General features: G+C 36.2%; 1 protein-coding gene across 1 annotated transcript in view; it reads right to left on the minus strand.

The window, feature by feature from the left end:
- Positions 1-463: 463 nt before the first annotated feature.
- Positions 464-17,970, minus strand: part of LOC131046942 (uncharacterized) — a 134,773-nt gene continuing 117,266 nt past the window's right edge. Inside the window, exons 3-6 of the mRNA XM_057980772.2 lie at positions 6,032-6,123; positions 5,520-5,778; positions 5,035-5,178; positions 464-953 (exon numbers count right to left, since the gene is read on the minus strand). Coding sequence (XP_057836755.2) covers positions 843-953; positions 5,035-5,178; positions 5,520-5,778; positions 6,032-6,123 — 606 coding nt within the window. The 3' untranslated portion in view covers positions 464-842. The remainder of the gene's footprint in view (positions 954-5,034; positions 5,179-5,519; positions 5,779-6,031; positions 6,124-17,970) is intronic.

The raw sequence follows: 17,970 nt of genomic DNA on the forward strand, positions 1-17,970 counted from the left end.
GCAGTAGGGGGAATTAGAAACTTCCAATAATGGTGCTTTTTGGGGTTTTTTTTCATAATCGTAGTACATATGTTGATTTGGATGACAAATAAATAGATGCATAATTATGAACCTGTGGACTTTCTCACTTAAAACAGATACAATGGGGTAATCTACCTACAAGTTTCTGTTGAAGAAACAAGGACTATTTTCTTGGATAAGAATGCCATAATTTTAATATTTCACCGACCATGAGAGAATTTTGTGAAGAATGCCATAATTTTAGTATCTCACCGAATACAAGAGAATTTTGTAACTGTCAGATACAATGAACCACAGTATACCAAAAGGGATCTTGTTGGGCTTATATGCCCTCATTGTAGGATCAAGCATGGTAGGTGTATACAGAACAAAAAATGGTTGAACCAAAAAAGATCAAATGTGAAGCATAGAAAAGAAAGCAGTCACATAAAAACATCAGGAATGGGCATAAAGACGCTTTCAAATCAGGGTACATTAGTAATGAATAAGAATAGGACTATATTACATAATTTATCATTCAAACCAACCCTGTGATAACTGATTGAAACAGAAGAGCACTTATGGGAACTGTGTGAATTTGTGTTGAACATTGACCACAACCTCAAATAGGCCGTCCATTCAAGCATAAAAGAACACTTATTTCGAGTCACCGTCTTCTCTAGTTGTTATAAATTCAACATGACATGATATACAAATTTTTAGCATAATGCTTTAGAGAAACTAAACAGTTATCTTTCAATATGATGCTTTATTTCTCCAATGCCAATTACTTTTGTTGCCTCGTTTCTCTCTTTATTAATCTTTCCCTGTGACGTCAAATTTTAAATCTTTGACCTGGCTACTTTGTCATCATCCAATGAACTATCTTCCATGCAGATCATTACCTTACCCATAGCTTTTCTTAAAAAAACTGCAGCAAATGCAAGGTTTGCCTGCCATTTACACACAACATGGATTCTTCATCAAAAAGCTCACTGGGAGAAAAAAATCACTAAGAGCGAGCGTTCTAAATGTAACTGAACATATCAGTTCTATAAAACTACAATTTTGACAGGTATCATTGCAATACCATAAATTTGGCTTTTCTATTCTATTTGAAAATTCCTTTAATTTTATTAATTAATAAATTCAAGGACTACCTACCTTTTGAGTTAAACAAATTAAAAAAATTATTTAGAACAAAAAATCAGCAATTCAAGAATACAAGTGAGATAAAATAGACAGAAACTGAAAAGGATGTCACTTGAAGATCAACCCAAAACTATGCAGTTGAATAGCATTTAAAGCTAAGTCATCAAATATGATAGAACTTGTTGCAAGCTATAGCTCCCTTCATGTTCCCATTACTATTTTGTTTAACAACTGAAAAAATGAAGCAGATTGGCAACCTTCAAGGATGTACGCAGATTGGTCACTGAGGCAATGGCATATTGGCAAGACCTGGTTTGCTCCTAAGGCTCGTTAGAAACTAAAAAACTGAGAGAGTACAAAATTAGAATAACATTTAGATAAAGTTAAAAAATCCCCTTTTACATGTAAAGTAAGGGAAGGTTACCAAACACCATCCAAATCTGCAATACTAATAGTCTGGGAGAAAAAAATAACTCCTTTACCCCTTATTGTCCCACTGTTTGTTACTCTACACACACACACCTCCCAATTACAGGACAGCTCTTAGGAGTTAAATCAAATGCAATCGGCCATTGACAATACCAATACAAACAACATAACAAATAATTAGAGGATCATAGCTAATTGTTTGGAAACTTTGGGGGAAAACATAAAAGGAAACCACTGTTTTGATCAGAAATTGAAAAGGTACGGCCTTTAGTTCTCAATTCACAGGCTTTGCCAACATGGAATTCTCTACATCGATGCATGTGCTAGCAAGATTGACAATGTGGGGAGTGAAACCATGACAAAATGAAAAAAAATCACATAGTACACAATGTGAATCTTAGAGCACAAGAAAATCACACCGAAACTGTAAAAGAGGGCCCTGCAACAACCTACTCATAAACACTTACATTTTTGTCTCTAAACTCCACTTGCATATAAAACTGTCATTTATATTGTTTGACCCAAAAAAAAAATCGGAATGAATATTAAAGCACACCATAGTTGCAGAAATTGGGAAACAATTCGAAATGCACTGCCACTGCCCCCTGCAGGGGAGACTCCACGACATCCCTGAGACAACCAACAGATGCCTAGGCATCCCCAACTGTCCCTGAACAAATTTTTTCTATATCATGATAACAACTTTGGTTTGTGTCACAGCTTTGAACAGACAGACATGATGATGACATATACAAATGGAGGACCATGGGAGCAAGGAGGAATATTTACACAGTATTGGAGGTAAAACAGACTATTAAAACAGCTGTTACTATTTTTGTTTACTTGAATGCATGCTCTCTTATCTTACCTTTAGGAAGTTGGTGATCAAATATTTCTTATTTTGTACATCACCAACACCAGAGTGAAGGAAGTCATGAGTGTTGGGTAGTGGTGGATGTTATCAAGTTTTCATAAATGTATGAGTTTCTGCTCTGCTCACTCCAGTAAGCAGTTTCTAAACATAGAAAAGAAAATAAATAAAAGGATTCAAGAATGACAATATTCATGTCTTCAGTTGTGCACCCCTCTTCATTTAAATCAGTTAGTTCCCCTAGATTCAGCGTTAGTTCTAAGAAAAACGAAGATTTGGTTAGCAATAATAAGGATTTGGTGTCACATAGTGATAAAATTATGAATGGCATGTGCCATGAAGGTCCACATGGTCTCGAAGACCTTAATTTGGGCTTGGTGGCGGGGGTTCTGCTCCTCAATCCTACCTCTGCTCTAGTTTTAAAAAGCAAAAACTCAAATTTGTTTTGGGCACAAGTTGTTTGTCTGTGTGTGATGAGGATTTGGTGTCACATAGTGATACGATTATTTAAAATGGCATGTGCCATGAAGGTCCGTGTGGTTTTGAAAGGCCTTTATTTGCACTTTGGTGGGAGCTCTGCCCCTCAACACCGCCTCTGCTCTATTTTTGAAAAGCAAAAAATAAAATTTGTTTTGGGTGCATGTACTTTTTTGCGTGCGTGTGTGTGTTTCCACTGCCCAACACTATCTCCCTGCCATCCCCAAAACATGTCCCCCTATTCTAAAACTGTAGAACACTGTTAAGAACAAGTACCAGCGGTGTGTAATGTCCCCATTTGGGAGTTGCCTTCATGTAGTCCCAAGACAACAATTTTTATTTAAAGTGAGAGTTGTAATATATTAATAAACATAATTTCATCAGAATTGAATACATTTCATTATAATATTGACTTAAAATTTTAAGAATAGTTTAGAGGATAGAACTTATCTTGATAACTTTCTCTGATTTGTATACTTGAAATATATAACTCAATATTATAAATTGTTGCTCTCAACTGAACCTTCAGATTAGAGTAATAAATTCCTCACAACTTATGCCATAGTTCTTCCTTTCAACTTGATCTTCAAATCTGCTTATGAAATGATCTCTAACTCATATACATTTTCTATAAAACTCTTTTATCCTTCTCATCAAACCTGCAATCTTATCTTCTCATATTCTTTTTATCAAATCTGCATTGAGGAACACACTCTTCCTCTTGGATTTATCTTCCTCATATGATCTCCAAATATATCGCATTAATTGAATCATTATTTTTCACTTATCACATCTTATTCATAAAATTTGTTTAAACTTCACTTCATTGATTTCTATTTGATTATTGATTCTACGTCATGTATCTCTTCACTTCTTTTATCGATGTGTCTCTATATATCAATTGTACTCTTTATATTTATTTCATTCAATTCATTACTGCATTGTTATTCTCCTTGGATGATCTTTTCCTCAATGATCTTTGGTGAATTGGTTTCTTTTTGTCTTTTTAATAGTCACACCACATAATCTATTAATTGAGGTATCTTTTCTGCGTTGATGCTTTGATTCCTATTCTTTATATTTCTCAATGTAAGGGAGAGGTCACACCTCTTCATCATGTATGCCCTTTGGCAAGAGACACACCCTTTCACCATTAGAACTCTTTGAAAGGGTGCAACTCTTTATTATTTCTGCCCTTTGAAAGGGACAACCTTTCACAATCAGATCTGCACTTCTTATTTAAATCAGATCTGCTCTTCTCCTTCCTAAAATATCCCCCTGAAATGAGATTCTCTTCTCCCTTTTATATCTCATGTTTGAGGGAGTCACTACTTTTCATTTTATGTCTTTTGACCATTCATTAACTTAATTAAAGTTTAGCTATATTTAATTATATTCTTTTATAGTTTTTATTTTTTTTTATTTTTTTATTCATTTGTATTTTAAATTTATTATTATTATTTATTATCAAATCTCTTTCAAAGTGGGGACATTACATGGTTCCCTTTAAGAAATTCCACACTGCTCTAAAGATTTGTTTCATAATTGCTAATGAAATTTTTTATGAAGGTATTAATAATAATTTCTGCAGAACAAATGACAAGTTTTATTCAAACTTGATTGCAAAGTAGATCTTGAAATGCTCTTCAAACAGTTTGAAGACTGCAGCAGTTGGCTTTCTATTGGTATGGTTCCATTTTAATTCAATTTGATTTTGGAATGAGAACCTATGGGAATTATTTCCAAAGGCACTGGAGAAATCCCATGCATTATAAGGCTCATTTTGTGAATTCTCCAAATTCATATTATGTATTTAAATTGATAAAACTAAAACTACTGCATTTTAAAATCTTAAACCAGTTTCTCAGATACTTCCATAGACGAACAAAAGGCATGGAATATATTCCGATCTATTTGAATTTATAAAAATTAAATGAAAGAATCGTCTATGAAATCAGCAGATACTTTAATGGAATTTGATTAGCAGTGAGAAATTCCAGAGGATAATAAAGCCAACCTTCCTATGAATATATTTGTACTTTCAAATATTTAAGTCTATTCGAAGAGAGAAAGTTGACATTAAAAGCATAAGGTTGGTTCAATACCTCTGACAACCTGTATGTATGAGATATATTTATGCGTATTAATCCCTTTGCTAGCCATGTGAGCGACTCTTGAATAGAATTTCCATATACTTCTGGTTGATGAATTCTATAGCTTCCCCAGTTAAGTCCATGCACTGTCCAGTTCTGAAACGAGATTAAAACTCAGCATGACATCCACTAAAGCAATAGCAATACCTGATATAAATATAATTATTTAATTGGATATATTCAAATAATCTTACAGATTGAAATGCAAGATACACAAGCATGTGCTGGAAAATTTCTTGATATTATGATAGAGCATGGGTTAACAATAAATGAATCTAATATATGAGAAATCACTTGAAAAAAAATGTTTTGATTCGTATTAGAAATAAAAACAGGAATAAAATGAAAACAATCTGTCTATTCTAAATAACAAACATTCAAATAAATTGTACAGTACATACTTGAAATTCTCCAAAAGCATGGGATGTCAATTCTACCTTTATAAGGGCAATATTTGCAGGAATAACAGGAATTTCTCCACTCGCAAATCCCATGACCAAAATCTTGGCTCCCCAATTCAAAAGCTTCAAGCTATCTTTTAAAAGCTTACCTCCAACAGGATCATAAAGAACATCAACTCCTTTAAGATTTCTTGATTTGAGGAACTCCCGTACATAGGGAATTATATTACTAACAGTAGAGTCAACCACGTGGTCAGCTCCTAATGACTTGAGAAGACGTTCCTTTTCGGGTCCCCTGAATTTTACACATTTAAAAACTGGTCATCACATACCTCATACACATTCATGAACTTTCAGTTGGCTTATTTCTCTGGAAATGGTTTATCAGGTGTTGCAATCTTTATTGACTTAATGACCCTTGAAACAAAGAAACATTCAGAATAAAAGCCTACAATGCCCTGTCTAATTAAGGGAGACTCAACAGAAAACAACACCCACAAAATAGAAAGATGCAAAGGCGAGTCGTGGATTATAGATCAATAACATACCTTGCAACAGCAATTACAACTGCCCCACAAACCTTTCCAATCTGCACAGCTGACAATCCAACTCCACCTGCTGCTCCAAGAACAAGCAGAACCTGAATATCAATAACCATTAGTAGTACTCCTACTGTCGTATGACATAAAGATAAATTGGAAAGACAGAAATTCACCAACTACAATTGATTATGCCTCAACTTTCACATAAGTCTGAGTAGAAATCAATTAATAACAAGCTTGGTAGAGCTGTTTGCAGAATAGTTACCATATCCAAAAAGTTCAGTAGGTACTAGGTTACACAAGGAAGCTTGAATAAAGTTTAGCATTTTGAGCAAAGTTTGGAAAGATAAAGAAAAATATTTGATGTTATATGCAATTGTACATCAGAGAATGACTGCAAATCAAAGTGTACTAAACCAGATAAAATTTTGAAAAGAGATATGTTCAGTGCACATAACATTTCAGAGTTTGATTAAAACTGACCTAAAATCCTCCACTTGAAATCTGTTGATGAATACAAAGTGAATCATAAAAGTGAACAGAATGGCCTCTTTACACTAGACTTACTTTCTAGAAACAACCCTAGATGTGAATGGATACTTTGGTTGCTTGCGAATGTTAATTTAATTTAATTTCACCCTTTCTGTTATTGCTGTAAAAAGTTCCTTTCAGCTCATCATAGTTGTTCCAAAGAATAATCAGGATGTAAAGCCTCTCCTCTTATATAGTGGCAGCTCCCTCTATTTGCAAATCATTATGGAATTTGCATAAAAGATTGGAATATAACTGTGTACAGCATATACAATAATTTAGAGATATAGAGATAAACCATTTCATATTTTATTTATATGAAAATAACAACTAAAGGCACAGTTTCATTTTCAATTTTCATTGATTCAATCCACTCAGAGAAATGGTGCAAGGTGAAAGTTCAGGAGCAAAGATTCCTAATGCTTGTTTTTTCTAATTTTGCTTGGTGGATTAATGGAGCACTTTGTTAGGCAAATGGCTCTCCTTCCCTCAAGTAGAGGTGTCTGCATCCCTGTCCTAGAGATCCCAATGTCTACCTACACCATTGCAATTCGGCTAAGCAATGAAAGGCATACGAAACAAAACAAAAGTTCTTCTCCCCCTTTTTTGTGACTATTTTCAGTTTTTGACAACATTCCAAAGTCAGAATTGTCAAATCAGAGATTAAATAGGAATATAGGACTTTCTGAGATGGCAGTGATCAGTTCCAAATGTTTGTCACCAACCAAAGGATTAAAAACTGGCACCAAAACTGATTGATTCAAATTGGTGTATGTTGAAGCCGAAGGAATCCAATGTTCATCACCAACCACCATATATCACAAGGCATATTTAGAACATTCTCGAAATTGGAGTTGCTGAAGGTAAGTTAAATAATAAATATGTTTCCATTTAGTAAACTTTTCATTTTTAGTTTTGTAAATTTATTTTTTTTATTTTGATTTTCAAACAGGTTGTTAGACCTATTTTTCCTTCAACACAATTGTGATAAGATGACTTGTGAAGCTTCACGAGGCACTTTCTAACATGGTAATCAGCCCAAATTGGTCCATATGGAGGCAATCTAGTAGTACAAGGGCAGCAAAGGCCAAACAAATGATTCTAGATGACTTTTGGTGGGATCGTGTTGAGTATCTCCTCAGTTTCACTAAACGCATAGTGAACATGATCCGTTATACCGACATAGGGTAGGCCTTGTTTGGGTGAGGTATATGATGGCATCAACTCAATGATTGAGAAGATGATAGTCATCATAAATGCAAAAGAGCAAGATTCTAAAGAAAATTTCCTCAACGAACTACACCAAATCATTGTAGAGAGACAAAACAAAATGACCACATAATTGCATCTTCTTCCCCTTGCATTGAGTCCCAAATATTGCCGTTCTCATCTCCTTTCTATTGGCACAAGAGTTCCCCCATATGGAGATCCTAAAGTTGCTCAAGGGTACAAGGAAGCACTTCATAGACTCTTCAATGATCGTGACATGTGGGATGCAATGAGAGTTGAGTTCATAAGTTTTGCACTAAGTTATCATTTCGGGTACGGATTCGAGTATGGAATCGTGGGTATGGCAAAAAAAATTCCTTGGGTACAAGTACAAGTACGTATGTACACACACACACATATATATATTTAAACATCAAAATTATAAAATATAAACTGTCACTACTATTATTACAATGATACAATCCATACAATGTAACTTTCTCATACATAAATGATAAATCTATAATTGCCAATAAATATTCATAATATTGTAAATGTAATATCATACTTATAATTTGCAAGATGATAATATTCAACTTTCAACTCTCAAAATGTCATGACACAATGAAAATTCAAATTACAAGCCATATTGGATTTAATCTCCATATTCATCTGTTGGCATATGCACACTCCAATGAGACATTGTATGTGATTGAAGGTTTTGTCATTGATGGCAACCTTGCAATCCTATGGCTCCGGCAAAGGCGTTATACCGGCATCAGCAGATCACACTCTACACCGGCACCGACACAGAAGAAAGGAAGTATACCGGCATTGAGGCTGACAGGATTTTGTTATATTATATTTTGTCTATTATTGTAAAAATGTGTAAGCCGACTTCGCAAATTGTAAAATGACTCTTATATATAAAAGAGATCATTGTAGACATTTTAGATGAGAAGAAGTAGAAGCATATAAGAAAATATTAGGCAGACCTATTGTGCGAAATATAGGTCAAGGGGTATATGTAAAGAACAGAGCAGGAACCGGTACTGAATCTGGCATAGAAGATGCTATTGTAAAGCAGTACAAGATATTGGATTTGTATAATCCTTATTGTAAGTCAGTGAGACTTCCCATTAAGCAGTGAGCTCTAGGCAGTTGGCCTTTCTGCATGTGCAGGCCCCTATTGTAAGTAATATTCTCTTATTGGCCAGTGAGTGAATATTGTGGGTCACAAATCCCACAGAGGTTTTTCCCACACCGGGTTTCCTCGTTAACATCTTGTGTTATGGTGTGTTTTTCATGTGGATGTTCTTGATTTTGTTTATTGCATTATTTCTTGCATACCGGTACACTGTTATATTATGTTCAGCATGTTTTAAATTAAGAAATTCTAATTACCGGTCAGATACTGATTCACCCCCCCCTCTCAGTATCTGTGGGATCCCTAACAATTGGTATCAGAGCTTGGTCCTCTATTTTCAAAAGCCTAACAGCTTGAGGAAGATCTTGACACCGGTAAAGATGGAAAATCTAATGAAGCAACTGGAAGGAGCTCTTACAGACTATGATGCAAAAAAGTTGAAAAATATCAAATTAGAAGATGATTTAAGAGCAGCTCAAGACATCATTCAGGCACTTCAAGAAAATTTTACTGTTGCAAGAAATAAGAGAAGAAAACTTTGTGAAAAATTACAAAATGAGAATGATGAAAAGGAATCGCTTAATGATATGATAAACAAGTTGAAACAAGAGATCATGACAACAAAAAATGAAATGCAGGATATGACTATGAGATTTTGCAAAGAGATTGAGGATAGGAAAAAGAATGAAGAAGAATTGACCAGAAGACTAAGTGATGCAGCAAATGAGAACACAAGACTTAGCTATGAAAATGACATGTTGAAGACAGATCTGATGCATACTCAGAATGACTCAAATGAACTAATGAGATAAAAAGAAGTCTTAGAAAGAGAACTAGAAACTGCAAATCAACACAAAGAAAAATTTAAGAAAAGCTCAGAGGAACTTGGCACCTTGCTGAAGAATAAAAAACCTAAAGGTGACACTTTTGGAATTGGCCTTGAAGTTGGTGAAAGCTCCGGTACTGCAAATACTCAGGATCACAGCAAATCGGTAAGACAACCTAATGCTTATAAATTCAATGGCAAATGCTTTAACTGTAATAAGTATGGTCATGGAGCAAATGAATGTAGATCTAGAAATTATCAGAATATCAAAACACCCACCGGTCAATGTTCTAAATGCAACAAAGTTGGTCACCATTCTGAAAACTGCAGAATGAATGTGAGATGTTATGTTTGTGGAAGATTTGGACATTTATCTAATCAATGCAGAACACAAACAGGCATAGGTTATGGGAAAGCTATTCAGAAAAATAATGTAACTTGTTATGCATGTAACAAGATTGGGCATATTGTTAAATTCTATAGAAGTAAAGGAACACCGGTAGACAATAAAAGTTCTAGCTTGAAAGGTAAAGAAAAAGTTGAAGAGGTTAAGCAAGAATTCTCAAAACAATGGATTAGAAAAGCTGATCTAAATATTGGGAATACTCCTTCACCGGTAGACCAAACCAATGCTTCACTGGCAGAACAGAGTGATGCTTCACCGGAAGGGCAGAGCAGTGCTCCACCGGCAGGAAGTTCTTCATTTAATTGAAGAAAATTTCCTTGAGGGTTTGGCAATCTATTGATACATATGCTATTATTCCCTCGATTAGAGATAAGAAGTTGGAAATTACTTATTACCGACAAAACAATGTTAAGTGAATACTTAACCGGCATGCAATTAATATGGTAGATGGCGAAAAGACACTATAAAATTAAGGTTTTGGCTCCATTTCATTTCACCGAGATTTCAAATTTTCGAAGAGCGCGAAGACTCCGAGCTAAGGCATTTCGAGCAAGAAGCAAGAACACTCCAAGCAATCATCCATCCAAGGCAGTAAAAGGTATTTAATCATGGCAACCACCTCTGCAATTGAATATATAGCAAACCCTACTGTTGTTGAAGTAATAAAAAGACCTAGGCCCGTATTTCAGTTAGTTCCCGAGATAGCAAAGAAGGATGATACCTTAGGTGCTTTTTCTCAAATTCCTAAGGGATTTGTATATGCTGAAGACCCCAGAATGTACATCCACTGGAACATTGAGAAATTAGGAGATGAGGAAATTAAAACCATGTATAAAACTGTGATATGTGATAATACCGGCAATGTAAAGGATGAACACAAGATCATTGAGACCCTAGGATTTACAGAGATCCTTAGCATTCCTGAATTTCCAAAGGATGTGATTAGGATAGTTTTGAGCAGGGTACATGGTGAATTTTTCTGGCTAGATGCAATTCACAAAATCACCAAGGAAGCTGTGAAAGCTGTCACAGGGTTATCGACCATCGGTAAAAGAACAGATAAAACCAAGAAAGTTTCAAATGACCTAGTTATAAACCTAACTGGTGCAACATTCGACAAGAGGTCTCTAGGAGTTAATAATGTAACAGATATCAATGTGAGATTCATTAGTATGATATTAGGGTATAAAGCTACTCATGCTAATAGACTCAATTCAGTTTCAAGTTTATGCATTAAGAGTGCTTATGATATGGTCATAGATAATGCAAAAATTGACAAATGTGAATGGTTAAAAGATGAATTAATTGACAACCTTGGAAAGATCAAGAAGGACAAGAAAAGAACTTTCAGATTTGGAAATCTGTTAGTATGCCTAATGCTACATATAACAAAACAAGTTCCCAGTATAGGTTACAAAGAACTTGGATATGACATACCGGTAGGCAAACAATTAACAGAACTATTCAATAACATGGTTGAGAACAAGGAAAGCAATATTAATGACTTCTTTCAAGCATTAAAGACCAAAATGAAGAAAAGAGTAAGGTTATCACAGAAGATTGTAGACAAATACAAAGATGAAATATGCTTTGTCATCAAGAAAGATGAAATCTAGATGGAAGCGGTCATCCCAAGGACAGTTTGGGTAACCGAGATGGGCTATGAAACAGATGATCACATAGTTGAAACATATGCTAAAGCACTTTTGGAAGCCCCCAGAGAACCTAAGGAAGAAGTATTTGGCAGTGTAGAAAATATGGAAAGACAAATTCAATCAAAGAAAAGGGTGAAAAAGGTTGAGGCAGTTGTAAGGAAAGGGTCCAGACAAGCAAAAGCCATTAAAGAAGATGTATTGAAGAAAACCGGCATAACAGAGGATGAGTTAGCAGCTCCACAGCCTGAAACTCACCTATCACCGGTAGGTACTTCTTCAGGAAGTGACATGCCTACAACTTTCAAAAGAGTTGTAAGAAAAAGAGATCCCTCACCGGCAACCACACCCTCACCCAGGAGGACAAGGCAAAAGCAACAAGCAGTAAGATCTCTGGTAAGAAAGGCCACACCAAAGAAGAAACTAACACCCAAGAAGAAGAAAAGGACAAACAAAGACTTGGCCCCTCTTGATATACTGATGAATGAAATCACAGAGGAAGGTAAACTGAAAAATATAGAGAAAATTTATGACACTCTAACAGCGAATGAAAAAGAGCAAGTTGAAAACAATGTTATATTGCATATGGATATGTACAAGAAATTTTTGATGGAAGTAGTCAATGAAATACCAAATGAATTATTCAAAAGACTAGAGGCAAGAAGACAAGCAGTGATAGAATTGGATAAGAAAATAAAATTTGAGAAGCTACTTGTTGTATATCCGATAAACTCTCCACAAGAAATTGATGATCTGATTGCAAAGGCCAACCGGTCAGTATTCTCTACTGCACACTGGCATATTGCACTAATGGCAGGAAGAGTAAATGAGGTAACAAAAGAAACAGAAAATGGATGGGCTATATTCTTGGTTGAGAAAGAAAAACAAGAAGAATATAGGAACCCCAAGCCTATCAAAGTCTATCAGAAAGATAGAGACAAGGCGAAAGGAAAAGTTGGTGGACCACCTAGTATCAAAGTTAGAGACAACTTACCCCCACCTTCTTTAATTACTTCACCGGTAAAATCAACAACCACTGAAGATCAACCGGCAACCGAGAGTATGGATGTAGAGGATAATAATCCTAATCCGGAAGTCCTATATACTGTGAATGTTGATACTCAGAAGATCAACATAGTAGTAGACAAAGATACAACAGAAAAGACAGATATGGCTAGTGAGCCTTCGGTAGCAAGGGAAACTGATAAACTGGCAGAAGATAAAGAGCTAAAGGTAGAGACTGAGAAACATACTGAGGAAATGGAACATACAGAGAAACAAACAGACCTAAAGGCTCCAAAACAACAACAACCGGAACAGGTACATAAGGAAACAGTGCCACCGACAACTAGTGAAGTAGGAAAACCATTGCTTAAAGAAATGCAGACACAAACTGACCTACCAGAGGTCAATACAAGCTTGGTTAATTCCATCGGTACTCAGATTGTTGACTCATCATCAAGCTTCAAATCAACCAATGTGACTAAGGTACTACTTGATTCTATCAAGAAAATAACAGACTGCAGCTCACAGGCTTACAAAGCAATTGATGATACCATACCAATTTTGAAGGTAATTGCTCCTAACTGCAATATAGATAACAAAGATTCTTTAGGACAGTTGGATACACTATGTAAATATATCTAAGAAAACATTGAGAAAATAAAAGAAGAGTCAGTAAAGGATAAAGTAGAAGATGAAAAACAGAAATTCTTTGATGAGCAAATAAAGAAGTGTAATAGAGATTTTGACACACTTCTACCGGAATTATGTAATTTGTTGAAAGAGTACAAAAATCTGTATAAAGATACTTGTAAAACAAACTTTTTGACTGTAGATATTGACAAGAAAATGAGCAAGGTATAGGATGAGATCAATAAACTTGCAGATAATTTTGTCAACTCACCTGATACACTATTAGTTTTTGAGGAAAAAATAACAAATTTTGAGGAAGAACTACTCAAATTAGAAAGAGAGAAAGAAAGAATAATAAGTAAGGCAAAACATTTGAGATCTAAACTAAGTCCAAGATTGGACTATCTAGCATCTCTGCGGAAGGAAATTTCTGAGGCACTAATACAGGGCAGCAAAACACCGGCAGAGCATTTGCAACATCTCACTGGTACAGTGAAGAGAACAAAAACAACAAAAAAGGATAGCAAGAAATTTATGGATAGTATAAACTTGATTTTGGGAGATATTTTTCAAATTATAACTACTCAGCTACAAGGTTGAAACCACAAACTCTACTGACATTTTGACAACCTTTGTCATTGATGCCAAAGGGGGAGTAGTGGGATGAGAAAATTCAAATCACAGGAATCATATGCTCAGGGGGAGCTCTCACATTTTTGGCAACATTTTTGGACTACACATTTTTGGATACTTTTTGAAATTTCTCATGAGTGTTGCCATTAATGCCAAAGGGAGAGATTGTTGGCATATGCACACTCCAATGAGACATTGTATGTGATTGAAGGTTTTGTCATTGATGGCAACCTTGCAATCCTATGGCTCCGGCAAAGGCATTATACCGACATCAACAGATCACACTCTACACTGGCACTTAGGACACCGACACCGGCACAGAAGAAAGGAAGTATACTGGCATAGAGGCTAACAGGATTTTGTTATATTATATTTTGTTTATTATTGTAAAAATGTGTACGCTGACTTCGCAAATTGTAAAATGACTCTTATATATAAAAAAGATCATTGTAGACATTTTAGATGAGAAGAAGTAGAAGCATATAAGAAAATATTAGGCAGACCTATTGTGCGAAATATAGGTCAAGGGGTATATGTAAAGAACAGAGCAGGAACCGGTACTGAATCTGGCATAGAAGATGCTATTGTAAAGCAGTACAAGATATTGGATTTGTATAATCCTTATTGTAAGTCAGTGAGACTTCCCATTGAGCAGCGAGCTCTAGGCAGTTGGCCTTCCTGCATGTGCAGGCCCCTATTGTAAGTAATATTCTCTTATTGGCCAGTGAGTGAATATTGTGGGTCACAAATCTCACCGAGGTTTTTCCCACACCGGGTTTCCTCATTAACATCTTGTGTTATGGTGTGTTTTTCATGTGGATGTTCTTGATTCTGTTTATTGCATTATTTCTTGCATACCGGTACATTGTTATATTATGTTCAACATGTTTTAAATTAAGAAATTCTAATTAGTGGTCAGATATTGATTCATCCCCCCCTCTCAGTATCTGTAGGATCCCTAACATCATCTTCATCTTCATTTGAAGCAAGCCCAAGCCCAAGGTCATCATTTGGTTCAAATTCAACATCATTTGAACCACAATCCATTGGAATGCCACTCCCACTAGCTACGTCTCTCTCAAGTTCCACAGTTGCCTCATTTATAGAGACTTGGGCAAGTTGTGCAATTGTAGCATCTAAATCAGCACACTCGAGCTAGATCCCAATTCCTTGTCACACCCACAATATATTCAATTTTCTTATGTGACAATAGACAACGGTTGGAGTGTATGTAGACCAAATCCTCCACTTTCTTTGCACCCAAACGATTACGCTTGATTAAGTGGATGAACGAGTATGTACTCCAATTCCTCTCAACTGAAGAAGAACTTGTAACCTATTAAAACATAATTACAAATTTATTAAAAAAAAAAAAAAAATTTTAATATTATAGTATCGAATGGCATTGGAAAACTATAAAAAATTAAAAATTAAAAAGATACATACTTGAGAGACAAGTTTGATTGCAAGAGGCTGCAAGAAAATGGAGCCTTGACCATGTACATAACACCACTCATCAACATCCATCCCATATCTAGCTTGAAGAGCTACAACATCATGATATTTTGTAGATATGAATTGACCAAACTACTTCACAACAATATTTCTAATCTCCTCATCTGAATATATCTTTTTAAAAGCAGCCCTTTAGCCAGTAGCAACCTCTTCATCTCTATATGGTGCACCCTCCTTGGCGTTGCAAGCATATCTGTGCTATTAAACTTTGGCATCAAAGCAAATGCTAAGAGATGTAAGGCAGTGGTCGTCTTGTTCCAACAGTCAACAAAAATTTGTTGCACAACTTTGAAAAATGTTTCTGTTGGGTCATTTTCCTTTTTTTGTATTATTTCTCTCATTTTCTCCACCATGTAATCCATGCCATCATAAATTTCACCCAAACATGGGCGATCAGTATCAACATACCTAATCATGCTCATGATGGGCTCAGTGAAACTCAAAACATATTCCACACAATCCCACCATTCATCATCAAGGATCAATGCTCTTATTTTTTGAGCTCATTATGTGTTGGATTGCTTCCATACACTCCACAAAGGTCTTGATGACCATAGCACTCAAGGCCTCTTGCACCTTCACAAGTCATCTTAAGATGAGCATATGAGATGCAAATTATGATTCGGCAACCTAACATGGCATAAAAAAAATACACATCATATATCAAGTTATCAACTATTAAAAAAAAACTAAAAAATTAAGATTTGTGAGATTTCCATAGTCCATGTTGTTGATCAATTATTTTCTGGATGCAAAAATTACTTACAAAATTACATACAGAAAATAATTGATCAACTAAAAAACAGTGTTCCACGAGGACACGTCCCCCTCCTTTTTGGGCGTGTCCCCCCATTAGAAACGTCTCTGGGACGGGGGGACAGGGACATGACATCCCCCGCCGTCCCGCCACCGCCACCCAAGCGCCACCGGGACACGGAGACATCTCCGCGTCTCCCCGTCTCTCAAGAGACGCCCAGACGTCTCTCAAGGGACGAGAAGACGCCCAGGCGTCTCCCGCATTCCCACGTCAAAGCTAACCAAAAAAGGCAGTTTTTAAAAAACATGTGACTTTTGGGGGGGTTAAGGGGTAACCCTAATTGGATGTGGGCCAATAGAAAAGTAACACCTGTCGCCTTTAGAAAATAATAAAAGTATTTTTGGCCTCGTGGGGCACTGCCCCTCGACCCCGCCCTGTATCGAGGGGCATTGCCCCTTGCGGGACCCCAACTTGGGGGCGCTGCCCCCAAACCCCTATTGAAAAATATAGGGGGAAACCGCGCCGATAGAAGTAGGGAAAATTTAACCTCCGAGTTTGATTGGCTCCATATAACAACACAATTAGCATTGAAGAAATCTTGGTATTTAGATTTAGCATTTCAAATTTCCTATAGTCTCATTTGAAATGTAATTCTTATACTGTAATACTGTCATACATCTTTTCAAAACTAGTTTTTCAAGTACTATATGTATATGTACAACTATATCAGCACCACCACCCGCCACCCCCCCGCCGCTGTCCTCCTGTCATCCCCAAAGTTAGGCCATTGGTCCCCCCGTCCCGGAAACGCATCCTCGCATCCCCCTGTCCCCCCGTCCCCAACGCCCGTGGAACACTGCTAAAAAATTAAACATAAAATTTAAATTGCCCTCAACGACTCCAACTTGGAGAAGGTCCTAAATATGGCTTGTGACATATGATGATTAGTCACAAACATTTGAATATCCTCACCCTCCATGTACATTTGTTTCACCCAATCAATTTATGTGCCAATCTTTTGCATGATTAAATTGAGTGAGCTAGACATGGTGTCCAAAAAATATGACCATATGTAGCCTTCACTATAGTCCCAGCTGCCCTACAATTTTTAGCATTGTCCGTCATGACTTGGACAACATTTTCAAGCCCCACCATGCCAATGGATTTTATGAGGATATTGGCAATGAAACTTGCATCTTTCACTTGGCCCTCACAACCCACTGCTTTTAAAAACATCACCCCTTTAGGGCACACTACTAAAACATTGATTAATGGCCTTTTTTTACAATATTTCCATCCATCAAAAATGATAGACACCCCTGTATCCGGCCATGTATCTTTGATGACTTTCAATTGTGTCTCTACAAAATCTTTCTCCTTTACCAATATGGTGGTTCACACCCTTTCATACCTGAGACAAACATAATCAGAAGGAGTGTTGCAAAGGGTATGCACCATGTTCCGAAAATAAGGTGATATAACAATGTTGAAAGGAAGCCCATTCCCATAAATGCAACAAGCAACGCTCTAATCGGCAACTTCTTTGATTTCATTTTTGAAGGAGGTATCTAATGGGCCTCTTTTATGTGTAACCACAACATTCTCTAGTTTAGAAGGTGGTGGCATTGGCATGA

The sequence above is a fragment of the Cryptomeria japonica genome, chromosome 9 (assembly GCF_030272615.1).
Source record: "Cryptomeria japonica chromosome 9, Sugi_1.0, whole genome shotgun sequence".
In the NCBI taxonomy this organism is placed as follows: Eukaryota; Viridiplantae; Streptophyta; class Pinopsida; order Cupressales; family Cupressaceae; genus Cryptomeria; species Cryptomeria japonica.